This window comes from Schistocerca nitens, chromosome 3 (genome assembly GCF_023898315.1).
Source record: "Schistocerca nitens isolate TAMUIC-IGC-003100 chromosome 3, iqSchNite1.1, whole genome shotgun sequence".
NCBI classification, from domain to species: Eukaryota; Metazoa; Arthropoda; class Insecta; order Orthoptera; family Acrididae; genus Schistocerca; species Schistocerca nitens.
The window spans coordinates 647,723,581-647,744,493 of record NC_064616.1 but is presented as its reverse complement, the minus strand read 5'-3'; the positions used below and the strand labels follow the sequence as shown (position 1 = coordinate 647,744,493).

The window sequence follows — 20,913 nt, the reverse complement described above, 5'->3', positions numbered from 1 at the left end:
GTTGCGAACGCTAGGTGTTTTCTTTGATTTAACGAAGGCTTTTGACTGTGTTGACCACAAAATATTACTGCAGAAGTTGGACCATTATGGAGTAAGGGGAGTAGCTTACAATTAGTTCGCCTCTTACTTTAAGAACAGAAAGCAGAGGGTAATCCTCGGCAATATTGAGAGTGGTAATGATGTTCAGTCCCAATGGGGCACTGTTAAATGGGGTTTTCCCCAAGGGTCGGTGCTGGGGCCACTGCTGTTTCTTATTTATATAAATGATATGCCATCTAGTATTACAGGTGATTCATAGTGAAGGATCTTGTGTGTAATATTGAAACAGTAACAAATAATGTAGTTCACAAAATAAGTTCCTGGCTTGTGGAAAATAATTTGATGCTAAATCACAGTAAGACTCAGTTTCTACAGTTTCTAACTCGCAATTCAACAAGAACCGATATTTTGATCAGACAGAATAGGCATATTATAAGCGAGACGGAACAGTTCAAGTTCCTAGGCGTTCGGATAGATAGTAAGCTGTTGTGGAAAGCCCATGTCCACGATCTTGTTCAGAAGCTAAATGCTGCTTTATTTACCATTAGAACAGTATCTGAAATAAGTGACACTTCAACACGAAAAGTAGTCTACTTCGCATATTTTCATACGCTTATGTCGTATGGTATTATTTTTTGGGGTAATTCTTTTGATTCAAAAAGGGTATTTTTGGCTCAAAAACGGGCTGTTCGAGCTATATGTGGTGTAAGTTCGAGAACGTCTTGTCAACCCCTATTCAAAAATCTGGGAATTCTGACATTGCCCTCACAGTATATATTTTCTTTAATGCCGTTTGTTGTTAGCAATATTAGCCTATTCCCAAGAGTTAGCAGCTTTCACTCAGTTAATACTAGGCAGAAATCAAATCTGCATGTAGAATGCACTTCCTTGACTCTTGTGCAGAAAGGAGTGCAGTATTCTGCTGCATCCATTTTCAATAAGCTACCACAAGAACTCAAAAATCTTAGCAGTAGCCCAAATTCTTTTAAGTCCAAACTGAAGAGTTTCCTCATGGCTCACTACTCCTTTTCTGTCGAGGAGCTCCTGGAAGAGCTAAAAAATTAAGCAAATTCCAGTGTTACATTGTTGATTTTCTTCATTTAAACTTACGACTTGTCACCTGAATATGGTCTTTTATATTTCATTCTATCTGTTTCTAATATCGTGTTATAATTTCATGTATTGACTCATTCCATGACCATGGAGACTTCTCCTTAATTTGGTCCCACGGAACAATAAATAAATAAATAAATAAATAAACACAGTTACCAAAATGTGGGGATGTCGATTGCTACATTTCACCCACTCTTCCAAACAGTTCCAGGCATTTTCTATGGGATTATGATCGGGTGATTTTGCAGGCCACTCAGGGAGTGATAGGATGATATCTCGAGTGTTTGTCAAACTACGAATGTATGAATGCAGCCTTGTAAAAACAGCTGTTATCTTCAAAGGTGGGAGGTAAACAGCATACCCATCTTGAAGATGTCGAAGAAAGCGTAACAGCTGCTGACTGAGGATGTATAAATAAACATCTCCACTCACGATAATTCGATTTAGCGGGTCCTAAGCATAGCATGAAAAACACTCCACATCATCAAGAACCACCTCTGATCTGAATTACACTTTCCACACACTGTGGGTTAAATCTACAACTGGCCAGTCTGTGCATCAACACTTCGCTGTGCAAAACCAGACCATACACCATTCCTCTAGTCACCTACTTCCCAATTTCTGTGTTGTTTGACCTTATGAAGCCATGCAAGCTTTATATGCTGCTGTTACCAATAGCCTAAATGTCCATTCCACACAGTTCCCTTCACAATGCTCACTTGGCAACTGGCCAAGAGGGACCTGCATTCACCGACAGCTGCAATTCCTGTTGGTTTTGATGACAACTCTCACTGAGAAGTCATGACACTTGTCTCTGGTACTTTCAGTTAAGCTCTTTTGTGGCCACTCTTTCTAAGTAGTGTTAAATGCCTGCAAGTGGTACACTATTTGTTGTAGAGATGTTGGACATTCCTTGTTGATACACCAACAAATCTGGTTTGGTCATCCACAGGTCCAAACACCGTAACTTCTTTCTGCCATTCTGTCACACACCTATGTCAATCAATCTCTCACTACTGATTCCATACAACCCATTTGCACATACACATCAACTCACTGACATGACTTATTGCAGCAGTGGAGGGTCATATGAAGGTCTGGTACCAGTTCAGTGGTACATATAGCACTCCAAAGTGACCATTGTGCTCATTTAGGGTGTATCTAGTATTTTGTCCAGTGATCTTATTCCCAGAACTGATGTGCACTGTTACATTTCAGCAATTCTACTGTAAAATGTAAATAAGTGTTCTGATGACAGCAATTAAATGCTTAAACCTAATGGTGAAATATCAATTTTAAATGTAACATTTGAAGCCTTCCGACAGACTGGAATATTCACTAGTTGAGATGCAGACATAAAATGTGAAACCCCCAGCATAAACAAACAACATAAAACTACAAAAACACAGCACAACAGGGATGTACACGAGCTTACACATGCGTCCCCTGGGGCATACTGATAGTCATTCACTTCCACGTCATTTGTCTGACATTTTGCCAGCGTCAGAGATGAATCCTACCGTGACGATTATATATGCTAGCTCAAGTGAAAGCTCAGTGCCAACATTTTTAGTTTTAGATGAACATCAGTCAGATATTTAATGGCATCACATAGTATATGCGCGATCTCTTTTAATGGAGAGGTGTGTGTTCTTTTTTTATGTATACATTTTTTTGAAACCAACTGGGTCTTACCCAGGTAACAGAAAATGTAGGAAAAATGTGAAAGGATTTTAACAAACAAGGTACAAGGTCAGCTGTTGACATATGGGGAGCTAGAAACATTTTTCCTACAAACGAAAAATATAGTGCTGGGATGACCTGTCAATATAGGAGCAGCTACTGAGCACAAGAATGAATGTTTAATGGATTTTCTCTGGCACCACGACCAGCCCTGGGCGAACTCTGCTGCAAAGTGTGTAAACACAGAGTTGAGAGGGCTCCTTCAAATGGATGCTAAATCTCATATCTACATTATCAAAGTGATATCTCAGGACCCAGCACCAGTTGTAGCGTGGGAGTAACACAAATTCGATTTTCAATATTTCACGTAATTACAGACTGAATTTAAAAAATTAGAATGCTGTCAATCTACTCATTAAGAGGCATAATCTTAACACAATAAAACTAGTATTAAATTTTATTTATGGATTCTTCAGTTACTTCTAGGTAGAACAATTCTATATTTAAGGCTGAATAACAAGCACACTGTTTTTGTTCTACTGATCTGAAATAAATGAAAATCAGTATAACAAAAATAGTGCACTTCTTATTCAACCTTAAACAAGTATTACAGTCTGAAATTGTGTGTTTGTGTTGAAGGAACATGACTGACAGTGCACAAATACCTGGAATTTCATTCATCCATCTCCATACGTATTTATGTAGATTCAATATGGATAAAGGAGAAGTTGTCACATTCATAAAAATGGGATATAAATACAAAAATGTAGGAATGTCACACACTAATTGACTAGCAAGCTGCAATGCACTCAAGGAACACATAAGCACACTGTAAGCAAACATAACAACATCGTACCTAGCAACTATGCACATTGAATGGCACAAACAAGTTTCAGTGTGGAAACTTTTCCAAATGTGATATCTCATAAACAGTTACCACTAGAATCCTATAACAGACAACTGTCATTCTAATTTACCCTGCTTTCAGTTTGTTCATTTCAATAGGCATTGTTCCATTAAAAAAGTGTACATCTGCACAAAAAGCACACTTCACTTCATAAATATTATTACAATATGTTTACTGGCTAACAATACAAGCCCCTGATTACCACTCCATTCTGTGGATACCACACATCACTAGCACTTCCCATTTCAGCAACATTTATGGTGCCAAGTTTTAGGTGATTCACCCTGTATACTCCATAAACACATCCAACATGTGTTGAGTGTAGTTTTAAAGAGGCACAAAACAATAACAATAAGTTTGCTTATTGTAAAATCAGTTGGACTATATACTGTAATCTTTGATGCTCTATTAGGAAATTTAAGGCTGGGTTCATATGATGTGTCTAGAATTTTAATAGAACATTAATGTCAATATACAATTGCAGTGAGAAGACAAGTTACATTTTGGTAAAAGCTGAGAGATCTGAACAGACTGCAGCTTTTGTGTGTTAATGCAGAACTTAAACACAGCAAATCACTTTCTGATTACAGGACATCTTCACACTCTTACTTTCAACCCTTGTGTATTACAGACTACACCAGTACCTATCATCCTGAAAAACCTGCAATACATAATTTAGGGGGGGGGGGCGGGGGGGGGGGGGGGTCCTCCCTTTCCAATATATTCAATAAAAGCTAATCAATTGTCATTCTATGCCTACACACCCTTTGTCATCAGGTAGCGCATGCCTTTTCTTGTGAGAATCCTTTGAACGTCTCTGGTTTCCACCACCACTTGATCGACCCATGGAATTGCTGCAGCCACTGCTGACACTTGATATTGGGCTGTTGCTTCCTGCAACTAAAAGAAACATAAATGATGCATGCAATAACTGAAATGGGGCAAAAATATCCTCTAATACACTCCCATCTCTAGAAGGCTCTGATACACTCCAACTACTGACAGTATGAAAATGTGAAAATATTTCTTATGAGATTGAACAATAACATTAAATTAAAGACTATTCTAAACATAAGTACTGAATTTTTGCTACTTATCAATTATTTACTTTGCATATATACACTGCATTACCGAAAAATCAGAGAAACATAATGTGTGATTTTAAAGACTACCTATGAAGTTTATTACATAGTGAGAGCTTAAAGCCCCTTTTGCAGGAGACACTTTCCTGAATCAAGTATTCATAGCAAGCGAGTCTATTGTGCTGTCCTTGGTGTGTTATTCCTATATGGAAACACAATTGGTCGTAGATATTTACACATTGATATCAGAATTAAATGTGTCTGGAGTGCTGTATGATCTTTAAAATAGTTCTGCAGAGTGAAAAAGGGGTCATAAGGTATCAGCTCTCACACAACAATTTGTAGTACAGGAGTAGTATTAAGAAATAGCAGTTACATATGATTTCTTTAATCATCTAAGCAAAATTTGTAATGTATTTTCTTGACAAAGGTCAAATGTTAAACTCTCCACACTGCTGAAAACTAAAAGAATAGGAAAAATGTAGCCAAAACATTTCCAAACATCTAAATTTGTCTGCTCAATAGAATATACAAGGCGTTACAAAAAGGTGCGCCCAAGCTTTCAGGAAACATTCCTCACACACAAATAAAGAAAAGATGTTATGTGGACATGTGTCCGGAAACGCTTAATTTCCATGTTAGAGCTCATTTTAGTTTCATCAGTATGTACTGTACTTCATTGATTCACCGCCAGTTGGCCCATTTGAAGGAAGGTAATGTTGACTTCGGTGCTTGTGTTGACATGCGACTCATTGCTCTACAGTACTAGCATCAAGCACATCAGTACGTAGCATCAACAGGTTAGTGTTCATAACGAACGTAGTTTTGTAGTCAGTGCAATGTTTACAAATGCGGAGTTGGCAGATGCCCATTTGATGTATGGATTAGCACGGGGCAATAGACGTGGTGCGGTACGTTTGTATCGAGACAGATGTGCAGAACGAAGGTGTCCCGACAGGAAGACGTTCGAAGCAATTGATCGGCGTCTTAGGGAGCACGGAACATTCCAGCCTATGACTCGCAACTGGGGAAGACCTAGAACGACGAGGACACCTGCAATGGATGAGGCAATTCTTCGTGCAGTTCACGATAGCGTCAGAAGTTGATTCTGTACAAGATAACGTTGACCACGTCACTGTATGGAGAGTGTTACAGGAGAACCAGTTGTTTCCGCATCATGTACAGCGTGTGCAGGCACTATCAGCAGCTGATTGGCCTCCACAGGTACACTTCTGCGAACGGTTCATAGAACAATGTGTCAATCCTCATTTCAGTGCAAATGTTCTCTTTACGGATGAGGCTTCATTCCAACGTGATCAAATTGTAAATTTTCACAATCAACATATGTGGGCTGACGAGAATCCGCACGCAATTGTGCAATCACGTCATCAACACAGATTTTCTGTGAACGTTTGGGCAAGCATTGTTGGTGATGTGTTGATTGGGCCCCATGTTCTTCCACCTATGCTCAATGCAGCACGTTATCATGATTTCATACGGGATACTCTACCTGTGCTGCAAGAACATGTGCCTTTACAAGTACGACACAACATGTGGTTCATGCACGATGGAGCTCCTGCACATTTCAGTCTAAGTGTTCGTACGCTTCTCAACAACAGATTCGGTGACCGATGGATTGGTAGAGGCGGACCAATTCCATGGCCTCCACACTCTCCTGACCTTAACCCTCTTGACTTTCATTTATGGTGGCATTTGAAAGCTCTTGTCTGCGCAAACCCGGTACCAAATGTAGAGTCTCTTCGTGCTCGTATTGTGGACGGCTGTGATACAATACGCCATTCTCCAGGGCTGCATCAGCGCATCAGGGATTCCATGCGACGGAGGGTGGATGCATGTATCCTCGTTAACGGAGGACATTTTGAACATTTCCTGTAACAAAGTGTTTGAAGTCATGCTGGTATGTTCTGTTGCTGTGTGCTTCCATTCCATGATTAATGTGATTTGAAGAGAAGTAATAAAATGAGCTGTAACATGGAAAGTAAGCGTTTCCAGACACATGTCCACATAACATATTTTCTTTCTTTGTGTGTGAGGAATGTTTCCTGAAAGTTTGGCCGTACCTTTTGTAACACCCTGTATACATAGGAAAACATCAAACACTGTTTAGAGGGCCATTCATATAATCTTTTTACTTTATCCTTTGATTCTTTTAAGCGCAACATCCAAAATCTTTTTTCCTTCTATACAGCTCCATTGAAACAATGTTCGTTAAAAAACATTTTTTTCTCTTTATATTATTATTTTTGCAGAATGTAGGCTATTTCTTTGTCTAAGTGCTGTAAATCTGAAATAATTGTTTGCTTTCAGGTATTCGGTATCTCTTCTGTGAGAATATTCATCGGCGAAGTATCATTTCCGCTTAACGCTCAATGCATCACGAAGTCAGCAAATGGCAAGACTGTGCCCAGTTTCTTCACATGTGCACTCTTTAATTTACTCAGGATTTTTAAACTATATACTCCACACAATCAATCTCTCACTGACATTACGGACCCTTTTGCGACATGGCTGGCACTTAAAGCACTTAAATTCTCTCTCTGTGATAATGTACCTGTACACACATCTGTTACCAGTTTCTCTTCACAAAGTACAACTAACAGATCAATTGGGGGATACTCAAGTTTAATGAAATAATACCAGTCAAAACAAACTGCTGCTGCTGAATCTAATATTTTTTTAGTAAGTCTGGAAAAATGCTGGCTATGAACAGACGCAAGTGGCAGTTATGATGGGATCTAAACTGACTATCAGTAGAATTTTTTTAAGTCACAGAAATATCAGTTACTCCCCAAATACCAAATTCCTTAAAATTTCTGTTTAGCATACTTCAAAACTAAATTTTCAACTAGGACAAAATAGGCTTCAATCAATCCAGTCATTAAATGCACTAAAATAATGTTAATAGACAACCCTTCACTCCTTTTCATTAAAGTCTAATTTCATACAAAAGAAGCACCTGAACATCTTTTGAGCATTGAAGTGACAATTAAAGAAGGTAATTTTCTGCCCCCCCCCCCCCCTCACACTCACACACACACACACACACACACACACACACACACACACCCCTTTTGTTCACTGAACAATTTTCCATCAAAATACTCACCATTGGCAGAAGCATGTTGCCAGCCTTGTTTATTCACTTGTGACTGGGATGATGTAGATGCAGAGCCTGAAGACAATGGAGAATTTGAAGATGCACATACAGAACTCTGTGTGCTACGAGGTGGTGAGGATCCCGGTTTTCTGGACAGAATTCAAAGAATAATATTATTATTGCAGAATACACCACTGATGTGCAAGGACGAAATTCTAACTAATGCACAAGATTAATTATTGAATCAGTTCCACCACTGAAGAAATAAATGCTGAATCCTGGTTTACACACCTGGTGTAACAGAATAGTGGCTAGTACCAAGTCAACTTAATGTTTATTGTATTATATTATTTTAAGGAGAACTATTACTGGGTAGTTTGTTGAAATGAAACTTTCTCACAAAATGCTCCAGCACTGCTGAACTGGACCAACACTCTACTATCAGGGATCATCTGACCACTGTCTCCAATTCTAGTACCAAGTTTCATTTCAGCCAGCTACCTGTTGAGTTTTTTTTTTTTTTTTTTTTTTTTTTTAAATAAACAGAACTTTAATATTTCTTACCCGGAACATGGCCTAGACCGGGCCACATCTGGACCGACCTGCCCTTTTTTATTTTGAGACTGTCTGTAGCGAGTGTTATGCTGATTAATGACTAACATTCTTCTTTTTTTTCCTTTCCTTCTATTCCCGTGTGGAAGCTTAGGATCTCTTGAGTTTTCCTGATCTGTGTGCCACTGAGTATGAAGCTGATCCCAGAGTACCCTTAGCACACAAGGGAAATAATTAGGAATTGAGAGGAAGCAGCTGTGGCCTCTGAATATGGTACAATGCTAGTATTGAAATGGAATGAAGAGGAAGCCACAAAGTAAAGCAAAGCAAAAGCACAGTAAGCAAAGGTCAGAAAAAATCCAAAAATCCCCCAAAAAACCACACCCAAGGTAGTTAATATTTTAACTTACAATAATCATTGTCCACAATAACCAAGATAGGAAATGTGTGGTCACTAGACAACACAAACTAAAGCCGTGACAGATTAGTTTAAAAAATAACATGCTCAGTACCATTATTAATGTATTTTCCCAATTCAAAATCAATCTTAACTGCACATGCACAATAATCACATTTATTTTAAAAGTTTCATCTTAGTTCACTTATGATAAATATAAATACATTGTTGTGTCTTCTCCCATCCCATTATTTTAAAGTAATGGCTCTCATGAACTTGAGGAATGTACAAATTGGGAAAATAGGTCTGAAATTTCTTTGCAGATCTGACGCAGTTTATGCCTGTAGAGCAACTACGAGTAACTTGGAAATCAATGAAGTACATAACTGATGGTGAATCTACAACTCACTTAACTTATCTAATCTATGCAAATATATATCATCCTATTAATGTTCTATAATGATAATGTTATGAAAAGGATAGATTTCTACTCACCATATAGAGGAAATGTTGAGCCGCAGATACACACAACAAAAAGATTGCTAAATAGCAAGCTTTTGGCTTTGGAAGTCTTTTTGTTGTGTCTGCCTGCGACTCAATGTCTCCACTATATGGTGAGTAACAATTGGATTTTCCACTGTTTTACTATTAACGTTCTTTCTTCTGACAACAGGATTAACCAGAAAGTAGCCTGCTTATACTTTGGACAAGATAGTCAATTTTTACCTTAAATTTATTTTTACTGTGTTATTTTTCGATTAAGCCACCAATGTGTACAGCTAACCTCCAGTAATTTCAATCCATGTTTCTCCCGTTGCTCATTGCTGCTATAAAACCATTAACACTCTAAAATAATTTATTTTAACTCATTCATGAGTTAATAAAATTATCTCACTTCAATAACAAAGACACTTATCTCCCATTTCACAAGAGGAAATATAATAATATTATAATGTGATAAAAATCTAATACATCAGCTAAAAATGAAAATATGTATATACTTGATTGACAAAAACATTTTCTTTGTATAACCCATACAACAATTTATGATTTTCTTTGTACTTCCAAGCATTCCACATAATTTTTAATTCAGAAACTGTATTTTGTTACATTTGTTTGAGAATGGTATTTAGTGTCATTCTTTGCAATATTACAGAACTACAATAAACACATGAGTTACAAAAGTTTGAACCTCAAACACTGACATCTAAGTGTAATAACTATTAGTAGCCTTAGAGGCACTTCATATATCACATCAAACTTTGTTATCTATCATATTATGCTCATACTAAACAGTTTCTACAAGCATAATGAATGCTCAGCACTCTGTTAAGTAGTAATACAGAGAAGCATACTACACACCAAAGTTACTGCACAGACATGGAACTAGACCCAAAACCAAACATCAGTTTAGGCTACAGCAGTAACATGCTTCATGTATATTCCGAATCCAACAGATGTACAAAGAGACTAATGGAAAAAAGCTTTCAGAGCTAGCAACACTGCAAATGAAAATTCCATACATGAAAGTTTTTGCAAAGGTTTGATTCTACAATGCAGACAAAATTTGGCTTCTTTCTTTCTATGTATAGATTTGAGAACTGTCAAGAAAGTAAGCAATTATTCAGAGCAAACTCATGTTTTCTTGGGAGTTATTATTTCAGGTACAAGAATGCATGTTCAGATTGTCACAGAACAAGTAAAGCATGTAAACGATAATTATCAGCCACTGCAAAATCATCAATAGAGGAAAAGTTCATAAGCAATATGATTTTAAGGCACTCAGTGATGTGGTTGTTGCTACTTTTTGATAAAATAATGATAAACAGTGTAACAAGTTACATTTATGTTTTTGAAACCTTTCATGTGAATATAATACAAACACACAACCCACAAATAGATACTGCAACAAACTCCATCCAAATTAAATTGAAGTTCAACGGGATAAAAGTGACTACAGTGATAAAGAGGGGAAAAGATGACCCATTTCAGAATACCAGGTAACATGAGCCACACAATATGCACCATAAAATACACATATTTACAGCCACAAAAATCAAGCATATTGCACTCACACCCAGAAAAAGAAGCAGAAATAAATTAAACTGAATATAACCAGTAAAATACAAGACTCGGAATGGAGAAGGAACTGGGTTGGCTACAAGATCTTACAAATCATGCCACACAATAATAAAGAGAAAGTAAAAGATAAGAATTGAATGATTTCCTTAGAAGCTAGATTAAAGAGAACTGCAATAACGTCTTCAAAAGTAAAAGGTCTTTCATTAAGGGCGATACATTTTTAAAATTTAACCTTTTTTTGCACTTCTAAGTGTAAAAATACCCATTGCAATCTGCAATTCCATCACAGCGACTCGTGCATCCTGAACATTTACAAGTCATTAAATATTTTTACCAAAGTGACAGCTCAGTTGTGGGTGCTCATCGCTGATTCACCAGAGAATTGATCATCGAAGTTTCTCTGTTCAGGCTCTACACCATACTGTGACTAAGTCTGAGAGAGATTTCACTCTACACGACCAGAAGCCACCAACGTAAAGCATGAAGTGAGGACAATATCACAGCAGTAGTGGCCAGTGTTGAGGAAGAGCTGAATGTGTCTGTTTTAAGACGATCTCAATAAATGTGGCTATCTGAGACATCAACTTGGCAAATCCTGCTAAAGGATTTGGGTCTGCAGCCATAAAAAGTTAACTGACTCAAGAGTTGAAGCCAAATGATCACAGATTGTATCATGAGTTCACTGTCTGAGCACTGCAGAAGTTGGAAGCTGATTCTGATTTCTGTGGAAAAATCATTATGTCAGACAAGGCGCATTTTTATCTTAGTGGCTTCATCTATATGCAAAATTTTCATTAAAGGAGTGAGAAGAATCCACAAGTGATTCACGAGATGAGATTTCATTTAGGAAAACACCCTGTGTGGTACAATTTATGATGTGGCAACCTCATTTGGCCTTATTTATTTCGAGATGAGGGAAGAACCATTACCGTCAATGGCAAACACTACAGATCCATGTTACACAAATTTCTATGGCTAGAAATTTGTATAACATGGATCTGTTTATGTTTATCTCAAAATCTTCACAAGTTTGTGCCCTGTCAGCATAGAGCTGTCATCACGACTGTGATGACCAATTCACAAATCCCCGTCTTGAAATGGTCTGGCCACCAGACTTCTCCCTCAACAAACAGTTGTTAACCAGTCTGTTCAATATCAGTGGCACGATATCTGTGATAGCCTGGTGATTGTTTACCTGAAAATCTTCACAAGTTTGTGACTTGTCAGCATAGACCTGTCATCACACCTGTGATGACCAATTCACAGATACCCATCTTGAAATGATCCAGGCACCAGACTTCTCCCTCAACAAATCAAGTGTAGCATCAGCTATGTGGCACGTAGTGCCATCTTGGTGAAATCACATTTTCAATATATGTGGTCTCACATTCTATGGCTAGAACGTGAGACGCATATATTTTCTTTCAAATTTTAAAAAGTATCACTCTTCGTGAAAGACCCTTTACATACATACAATGTTACAGCAAGTTAAAATAACCAACGTACCACCAAAGAGTCTATAGGAACAACACAATAGCTCTGTAATTTGTAACATACTGCAATTACAATTTCTGTGTAGTAAAGAGACAGGACTGAGGAAGGGGATATCTGAAGTAATTCTTAAGATTCTGTGTGATATAAACATACTGGAAGAAGAGTATATCTGCACCCCTTTCCAATTGAGGCACTGCAGACAACTTCCAGCTATATTTATGAAACAAATTCTCCTGTAATACTTTGTGGTTTTCATGGCTAAATTAATGTGAATGTATCCCATTGGAAACAGTGGCCACAAGTGTGTATAGTCTGGGACTTAAGAGAAATTATCAAAAGCAACAAACTCTGAAGTCAAGCTTAAAAATTCTGAAAACTGACACTAATTCCAGTTTCGTTCTGTACTGTTCCTGCCCTTAAACCATGCACAACTGACTTATTGTTAATGGTAACTGAAACACAGGTAAAGAATATAATTGGACACACATTGCACAGCGCACAGTGAGAGAAATTTTCAAAGGACTATTAAGAGGCTTCTTGCATCACATCTATTGACATCTTACAACTTCATGACACAAAGCTACTAATTAATGGCATATTGACTGTTGGCTTTTGTGTTGGGATCTTCAACTGATGGTAATTTAGCGATTTTTCTGATATTTGACCACAACATTGACCAAAGATCCTGAGATGAAACCTGACAGGTGTAAGTCAACAAGTGGCCATGGTAGCCTCAACAATTTTTGACAACTAATTTATTGTTCTGTGCACAGCTTATTAGAACAGCTTACATAATCCTGCCATAAGTTACTATTCCACAGAGGTGAATACAGATTAATAGTTTTCACAACAATCTCCCAAACAATGGTATCAATATGAGTGTGTACTGAAGGTTTCAACTGGATTTACTGCAACCCTTTATATTAACTAACCTGTGTTGTAAAGGAGGATGAGTTGTGAACATTTTAGACAGGTTCCCGATACATATTCAGTGAGAGTATGTACATGAAGAAAGAGCGAAGCACTGCCCCCAATAATAATAAATATTTGTGCTGCAGATAGCATTTCGAAAGTTGGAGTAGTTTTATCTAACTTTCGCAATATGCATGTTATGAAGCGTCACACTTCCTTTTGCCTCGCTAAGTCATGCATTACTTATGAAACTGCTGTATCTTTCCCACTAAAATTCATTAATATATTCTACAGATAAATCTAGCAATTATTAAATACACCGTCAAACAATCTCTGAATTTTGAATCAGTAATTTCATACAAAAACACGATAGGTTGCTTCTACTGCGGCAGTTATCAGGAATGTAATAATTTTTTAGTGCTCAAATGATTTCTTTGTGAAACTGATCATAGTGGAAAACACTGCACCATATATGTACAATCACATACCAGAGTGAAAATAGCAGTAAACTGTTTACATTATTTTGGTAAAAAATCACATTCATAATGGCAACTGTTTTACAAACAGCCAAGAGAGCAAAACTAAAATGTTGCTGCAAGAGAATTATTGAAGATTAATATACCATTGACATCAGTCATTAAGGATAGAGCACTAGTTCTGTTGAGGAAGGTGGGAAGTAAAAAGTCTTAATTATTTTTAATGAATCCTACCAAAATTTACAAAATTTACAAGATTTAATTTACAGAAACCACAGAAAACCTAAATATGAGGCCAGCACCTCACTCACAGAGCCAATCAATGCATTTTTTGAAAAGTCCATACTGATGCTATTTGTGCAAATGCACTTTAGCAAGCAAATGATAAAAATAGATAGACAATATGGGAATAAACTGTAGAATTCTAAGCTAGCAGTCATTTCAGCAGGAATATTTGAACCTTCATTTTTAAACTGGTCAGAGCAGAAAACAGTTTAGTGAATATAAAAAGAAAATCAACAATGACTATCGGTCTAAACATAAAATCTCCCCGCATTTATGACTACGTGGGGAAAAAAAGCTACACATGAGAAATAAAAAAAGGTCTTGAGTACCAAAAATTACTAAAACAACAAAAAATTGAGGGGGAGGGAGGGAGTTTGGGTAATGTGAGAATTGAGACCCTGAATCAACTGAAGGCATTATCAGATTGCTAATAAGAAACAGATTTACCTGATATTGGCAAAGATAAGGATTTGACTCCAGGTCTGGCACACAGGTGTCAGGAAGGTCCATCTTAGAAAAGTAGAGTTCACCAAAGTGTATAGCTACTATTCTACTATAATTCTCCATGAAACATTGGAACTCACAGACAAGTTAGACATGATCAATATCCATCTATTAATGTAACTACCTGCATTTTGGCCAGAAAACTGTTATGACCTAAGTCTAACAGCTTTGACCAGACTGTTCCATCTTGAGTGTCCAAGCACAAGCAGCAGCATGGTTATGTGCAGAAGTGGACAAAATGCTCATGCACAGGCTGTCAGGCAGCCAGGCTATAGCCTTCATAACCAATGGCTCAGCCAACAGCCTAGACGGGTGGGCAAATGGCTCATGGACACGACAGAATCAAATGTGAACTTGGTGCAATAAGGTTCCATAGTGCGTAACCTGGCCCTACTGCACCTACCCGTTGCTGAGCTGGCAGGCACCCTTGCTTCATGGGGACAGCACTGGAACAGCCTCATTTAGACTTAACACAGTCATTAAGAAGCAACTCCTAAGCACTGATGAACCAGTACCAGTAAACAAAATGAATGAGGTGGTAACATGGCCTGATTCCCCACTCACTCAAAGTTAGGCCCTAGTAGAGATGATATGCAACTGTCTAATTGCAACATATTTATTGAGTATATCTATACAGTTTGGATGATTGTAATGAACACTTTGGAAAATGTGTGTGTGTTTGTGTGTTAATAGAGATGACACTGGATGCCACCAAATCATCTCTCTCTTCTCCCTGTGTCCCAAGGGGAACACTGAAGTTTTTACCAACACAAAGTTGGTTCATTAACATTGTCCTCAACTTAGAACTTCATTTTTAATAAACTGTGCTTTAATCTCTTGAGTAGGAAGATATACTACTATCTCTACCCTTCCTGAGTACCACATCATAGTGACTAAAATATGTTCCAGTATAAAGATTTAATCCGACTAACATGAACTGAACTGCAAACCATACACAAGTGAGATAAAATAATCCATTAATATACTGAAGTCATTTCAAGACAAGCAGCAATACAAAAGCATATTGGAGATGGTATCTTTTTACTCTTTAATGTAGTTTTTCTCAACTTTTCAGCATTCGTGACCCAATTTTCAACCATAATTTTCATCCTCCTCTTCTCCCCCCCCCCCCCCACCCCCACCTCATTCCTCATAAGATAACAATATACATATGCTGAGTATATTGATGCTAAAGCTATGAAAGTCACAAACCTTGCAAATTAAAAAGAGTTACTAAATTTATTGTTATTTCACAACACCCATCTGGTACACCGAAAAAACTAGACTTGATGGCCATTTATTCCTCTCTGTCTTACAGGTAGCACGCAAAAATACTCCCGAAGGTCTCCCAACTGCCGAAGAAGAAATCTTCATAGACTTCACGGCAAGTGGGGAAATCAAAAGACAATTTAGGAAGAAATGTTTCTTTTAATTTGGGGCAGGGGTGGATGATTATTTTCTGCATTGGAAACAAGAGCATTTCATATGCTATTTTCAACATCCTACCTTTGCAAAACTGGATTTTCTGCATTGGCTGCTTTCAAGACAAAAGACAAATTTCAGCTAAACATAGATAATGAACTTACACTGTCTATTTCTAATATCAAACCCTCTTTCACAAATCTTTGCTCAGCAGGCGAGGCCCAAGGGAGTCACTGACAGTTACTAAAGTTATTTTTAATTTAGTACTGAAAAGTTAATTATTAAACGTATTTTGTGGTACTGACACAGTTCTGTTTATAAGAGCATTATATCAGAGTAAATGTGGATTTGCATTTTTTATTACATCAGACTGTAATTTGCTTCACAATACTTTCAGTAAATTTCTCTATTTTTGAATTCAAATTTGTTATTTTCCATAACCTGCCCCCCACCCCCGTGTGTGTGTGGGGGGGGGGGATGGGAGGGGGGGGGGCTGGAAGGAGCAGCACCCTGCAGATTGAGAACTACTACTTTCGTGGTTAGGAAGCATGGGGGGAAACAAGGGACCAGCTGATAAAAGTGTCTCTCTCTGTTGGGTGTGTGTGAGAAGTGCAACTACACTAGTTCTAGCACGCAACTTTAACTTGTCACACATGTTCAAAAGCACATTAATTAAAAATATAGAACCACCAATATTTTGGCTACTTTCCTTACAGGTCAACTTGCATGGTATCCCTGAAATTTAACATGGGAAAGTAATTGACCCAGGGGTCACTGGTAAATAACCAAACCATTCTGAAACAGATTCATTCATTTTCCATTTCAACTCCTCATTCACTGACGGCCTTTTATACACTAGCACTATTGCATTTCTAATAATCCACTCTCACTGAAACCCAGAGAGCTCTTCTAGTTTCTTTCACACATGTCAAACCACTGTGTGGACAAAGGAGGAGGAGGAGGAGGAGGAGGAGATTAGTGTTTAACATCCTGTCAACAATGAGTTTATTAGGGATGGAGTGTAAGCTCAGATTGGGAAAGAACGAAAAAGGAAATCACCTGAGCCCTTTCACAGGAACCATCCCGGCATTCGCCTTATGTGATTTCAGGAAATCACAGAAAACCTAAATCTGGATGGCCAGACATTGGTTTGAACCATCATCCTTCAAATTGCGAGTTCCATGTGCTAACCTGTGTGGATAAAAATTTAACACACTATCTAATGTTGCTGTCATCTCAGATGAGAGCAAGAGTTTCAAAATGTAGATGTTAGAATTATTTTAAGAGTTATTGGTATATTTGCGATTTTTTCATTGCAGTCCTTTGTTATTGCATACTATCAGTACTGTTGTCTATTACAGTGGGTTTGTTCAATGGTCTCAAACAACATACTCCAAAAACATTTTGCATGATCCAGAAGTGTAGCAAGTTGAAACTCTCTAAAGTGTGTGACATGCTAATGTATATGCATCCAACAATGAAAAGCATAGTGAATGAACTGAAAAAATCAGTTTTTGATATCAAAAGTAAGTTGCTCAAAAACTAATTCTAGATGTTGTAGATAATATATCAAGTAATTAAATTCACTTTTTTGTGTAAAAATTTTCTAGTGATCTGCATTTGTGGTTTTCCTCCATCCATCATGTTCTGGTTACCTAAGAAACTATTTCTCAGTGATCGAACACAGTTCATGCCTTACAAAGATGGGAAATGCATTGAACCACATCTAAATTTCGAACATTTACAAACTGCCTGTGCTATGCAAGTAGAAAGTGGTTTATGAGTTTAACATTCTGTTACTGGTGTGGTTATTGGATATAGAGTACTCCAGCAATTGGAAAAGGCTGAAGAACCATTCTAGAATTTACATGATATGATTTGGGGAAAACATACAAATATAAATCTAGATGGCCAGGTGGGGCTGGGAACACCACTACTGAACAGCAGCCCAGTGTCTTAATAATATGCTACATTTACCTAATAGGGTTGACCTCCTAAGCAGCCTGGATGATGTTGGCTGCTGATGCTAAGGTTCTGGGTTTGATTATCACTGACTACCTCAAGAGGTTTTTGGGGTGGATAGCTATGGAACAGAATTTATTGAGCTTTATGAAACAAAGTGGAAGTGCACTCAAATAAATAATGCACTGACATGACATGTACAATGCGGGGGGAGGGGAGGGGAGTATCTTGAAAGGCAATGTTAATTTTGATCGGATGATGGCATATGCCACCTGGAGGATAGTTGGCGTACTGATAATGGTTTCAATGTTGTCCACCAACAGATAGCATAGTGGCGATCTGTGTCTACCCTTTGACAGGGGATGACTGTGGTGTAAACATGTGAAGCAAGTGGGCAACCACACTATGGAGACACTTGTGCTTTCTGCAGCCAAACGAGCAAGTTTGAAAGGGGTCAAATTGTGGCCTTCCAAGTGGTGGGATGGTAGTTTTGAAGAATTGCAAGACAAATTGGATGTGCTGCATCAGCTGTGCAACGATGCTGATATCAGTGGTCATGTGAACATTCTCGCACTAGAAAACGAGGTTCTGGACATTCAAGTAGCACAGACACCTGTCAGTCATGGTATTGTACGGTTAGACGTGGTAGGCCATACAACTACCACAGCACAGATAAGAGAACTTTTGACCCCAGACATGTCAACATGAATATTTTCAGCTCATCTTCCACTCATGCCACAGCATTGACGTGCACGGCTCAACTGATGCCGTCAGAGGATCACTTGGAAGATGGAATGTTGCACCGTGATCTTCAGCAATGAAAGCATGCAAGGTATGGTCATTTGTGCGTGTGACATAGATCTGGTGAGTGCTGTCTTGTAGACTGCATCGGATCAAGACAAAGCTACACCTCTTGTTCACTTTTAGTGTTTCTGGAGGGGATGTTAAGCAGCACTCAGTACATCCAGAACGTTGCTAGAGCCATTTTTTGCCGTTCTTGCAACAGGAAGGTGATGTGTTGTGCTAACATGGTAATACCCACCTACATGCTGCCCATTAAATGCAGCGCAATCTCCAGACTTGTCTCCAATTGAACATGTGTGGGATATGAAGGGGCAGAAAGACTCGTGCAGCTCGTCAACCAACAATTCTTACAGAACTACATGAAAAGGTGTGGCATAACGTATCCCAGGGCAGTATTCACCATTTATACGATCAACTGGATGTCAGAGACAGCACCAGCACCGCTGCCTGTGGAGGCTACGACATGTACTAATATGGGCATTTCAGCATGGGTCATTACAAGCTAACTCAGAATTGCTTCTCCTATTGATCTGTAATTGTAATCATTTCATGTACTCCACATGCACTGTGACAACAATAAATATGCAGTGAATTAGAAACCTTTATGGGAGTGTACTTATTTTAGTTTTTCCCCCACAGCAGTGCAATATGCTGAAATGGGATCAAATAACAGTGTCAAATTGAAAGGCGTGCAATACGCAGGGACACACAGTATCTGTTGTACTTATCTGGTGCACCTTCTAGTAAAGAACACAAGTGTATAAGCTGAAGTATTATGCTCAAGTTCTTATCTATGAGCCTAGCTATCACACAATACCATTACTATGTGGTACATTGTGATCTTTATTAATTCCACTTTTGCAGTCCACCCAATATTTTCTGGTGGTGAATAAAAAAACTGAAAGATCTGTACTGAATGCATTTTTAATGCGAATTTCGTAAGGTATGAATGGAGGAAGATTCCTGTGATATGCCAACAGTGACTTTTCTATCTTTAATGTGGAAACACTGGAAAAACAGTGCTACTGATAAAAAATAGTTGCCTGAAACAGTAACACAAAAAAATAGTTCATATGGCTCTGAGCACTATGGGACTTAACATTGAGGTCATCAGTCCCCTAGAACTCCTACTTAAACCTAACGAACCTAAGGACATCACGCACATCCATGCTCGAGGCAGGATTCGAACCTGCGACCGTAGGGGTCGCGTGCTTCCAGACTGAAGCGCCTAGAACCGCTTAGCCACTCTGGCCAGCAAACAGTAATACAACTAAAGGCTGATGGTGGTGGTGGTTAGTGTTTAACGTCCTGTCGACAACGAGGTCATTAGAGACCGAGCGCAAGCTCGGGTTAGGGAACGATTGGGAAGGAAATCGGCCGTGCCCTTTCAAAGGAACCATCCCGGCATTTGCCTGAAACGATTTAGGGAAATCACGGAAAACCTAAATCAGGATGGCCGGAGACGGGATTGAACCGTCGTCCTCCCGAATGCGAGTCCTGTGTGCTAACCACTGCGCCACCTTGCTCGGTACTAAAGGCTGACCTTTAGTATGTATTTATTGCAACACTTACTATGCACATTGCATTTTTTCTCCACACCAAGAGTGATCTCTAGTTAACGTTACAAGAATGAGCAAAAGTTTATGGAATTGCCAATTGTGTGATCTCTAGTTAATGTTACAAGAAAGAGCGAAAATGGAAAAACGGTTGGGACCTAAAAAGAAAGTATTTACAAATCTTGAATATAAGTGTAGATTATTGCGAGTTCATTATTAGAGTGTCATTAATGTTTGTAATGCTGTCTACACAAAAACTGTCACTGTTTTCTCTTTGTCCAAGACATTTCACCAGTTGGATTCATTTAATCAATCACTGAAATTTAGAGATACTGTGACTGGATGGCATCACTACATTTTTTTCCCCAGAACATCTGCCAAACAAAAAGACAATTATACAGTTTTTAATTTACACAAACCGTGGAAATTGCGGGATGAAGATTACTTATAGTGTGTTGGGCAGGGCATTTGTATTATAACCAATGAAAGATGACTATATCTCCTAATGTGTAGGAAAATTGTAAG

At 38.3% G+C, this 20,913-nt stretch overlaps 1 protein-coding gene across 2 annotated transcripts in view; it reads right to left on the bottom strand.

Moving 5' to 3' along the window:
- The window catches only part of LOC126248604 (myb-like protein Q), a 221,544-nt gene that overhangs the window by 106,208 nt on the left and 94,423 nt on the right, over nucleotides 1–20,913 (bottom strand). Inside the window, exons 7-9 of one of the 2 annotated variants that reach the window (XM_049949740.1) lie at nucleotides 8,507–8,707; nucleotides 7,952–8,091; nucleotides 4,507–4,642 (exon numbers count right to left, since the gene is read on the bottom strand). In XM_049949740.1, coding sequence (XP_049805697.1) covers nucleotides 4,507–4,642; nucleotides 7,952–8,091; nucleotides 8,507–8,707 — 477 coding nt within the window. The remainder of the gene's footprint in view (nucleotides 1–4,506; nucleotides 4,643–7,951; nucleotides 8,092–8,506; nucleotides 8,708–20,913) is intronic. The other variant, XM_049949741.1, reaches the window with a different exon arrangement.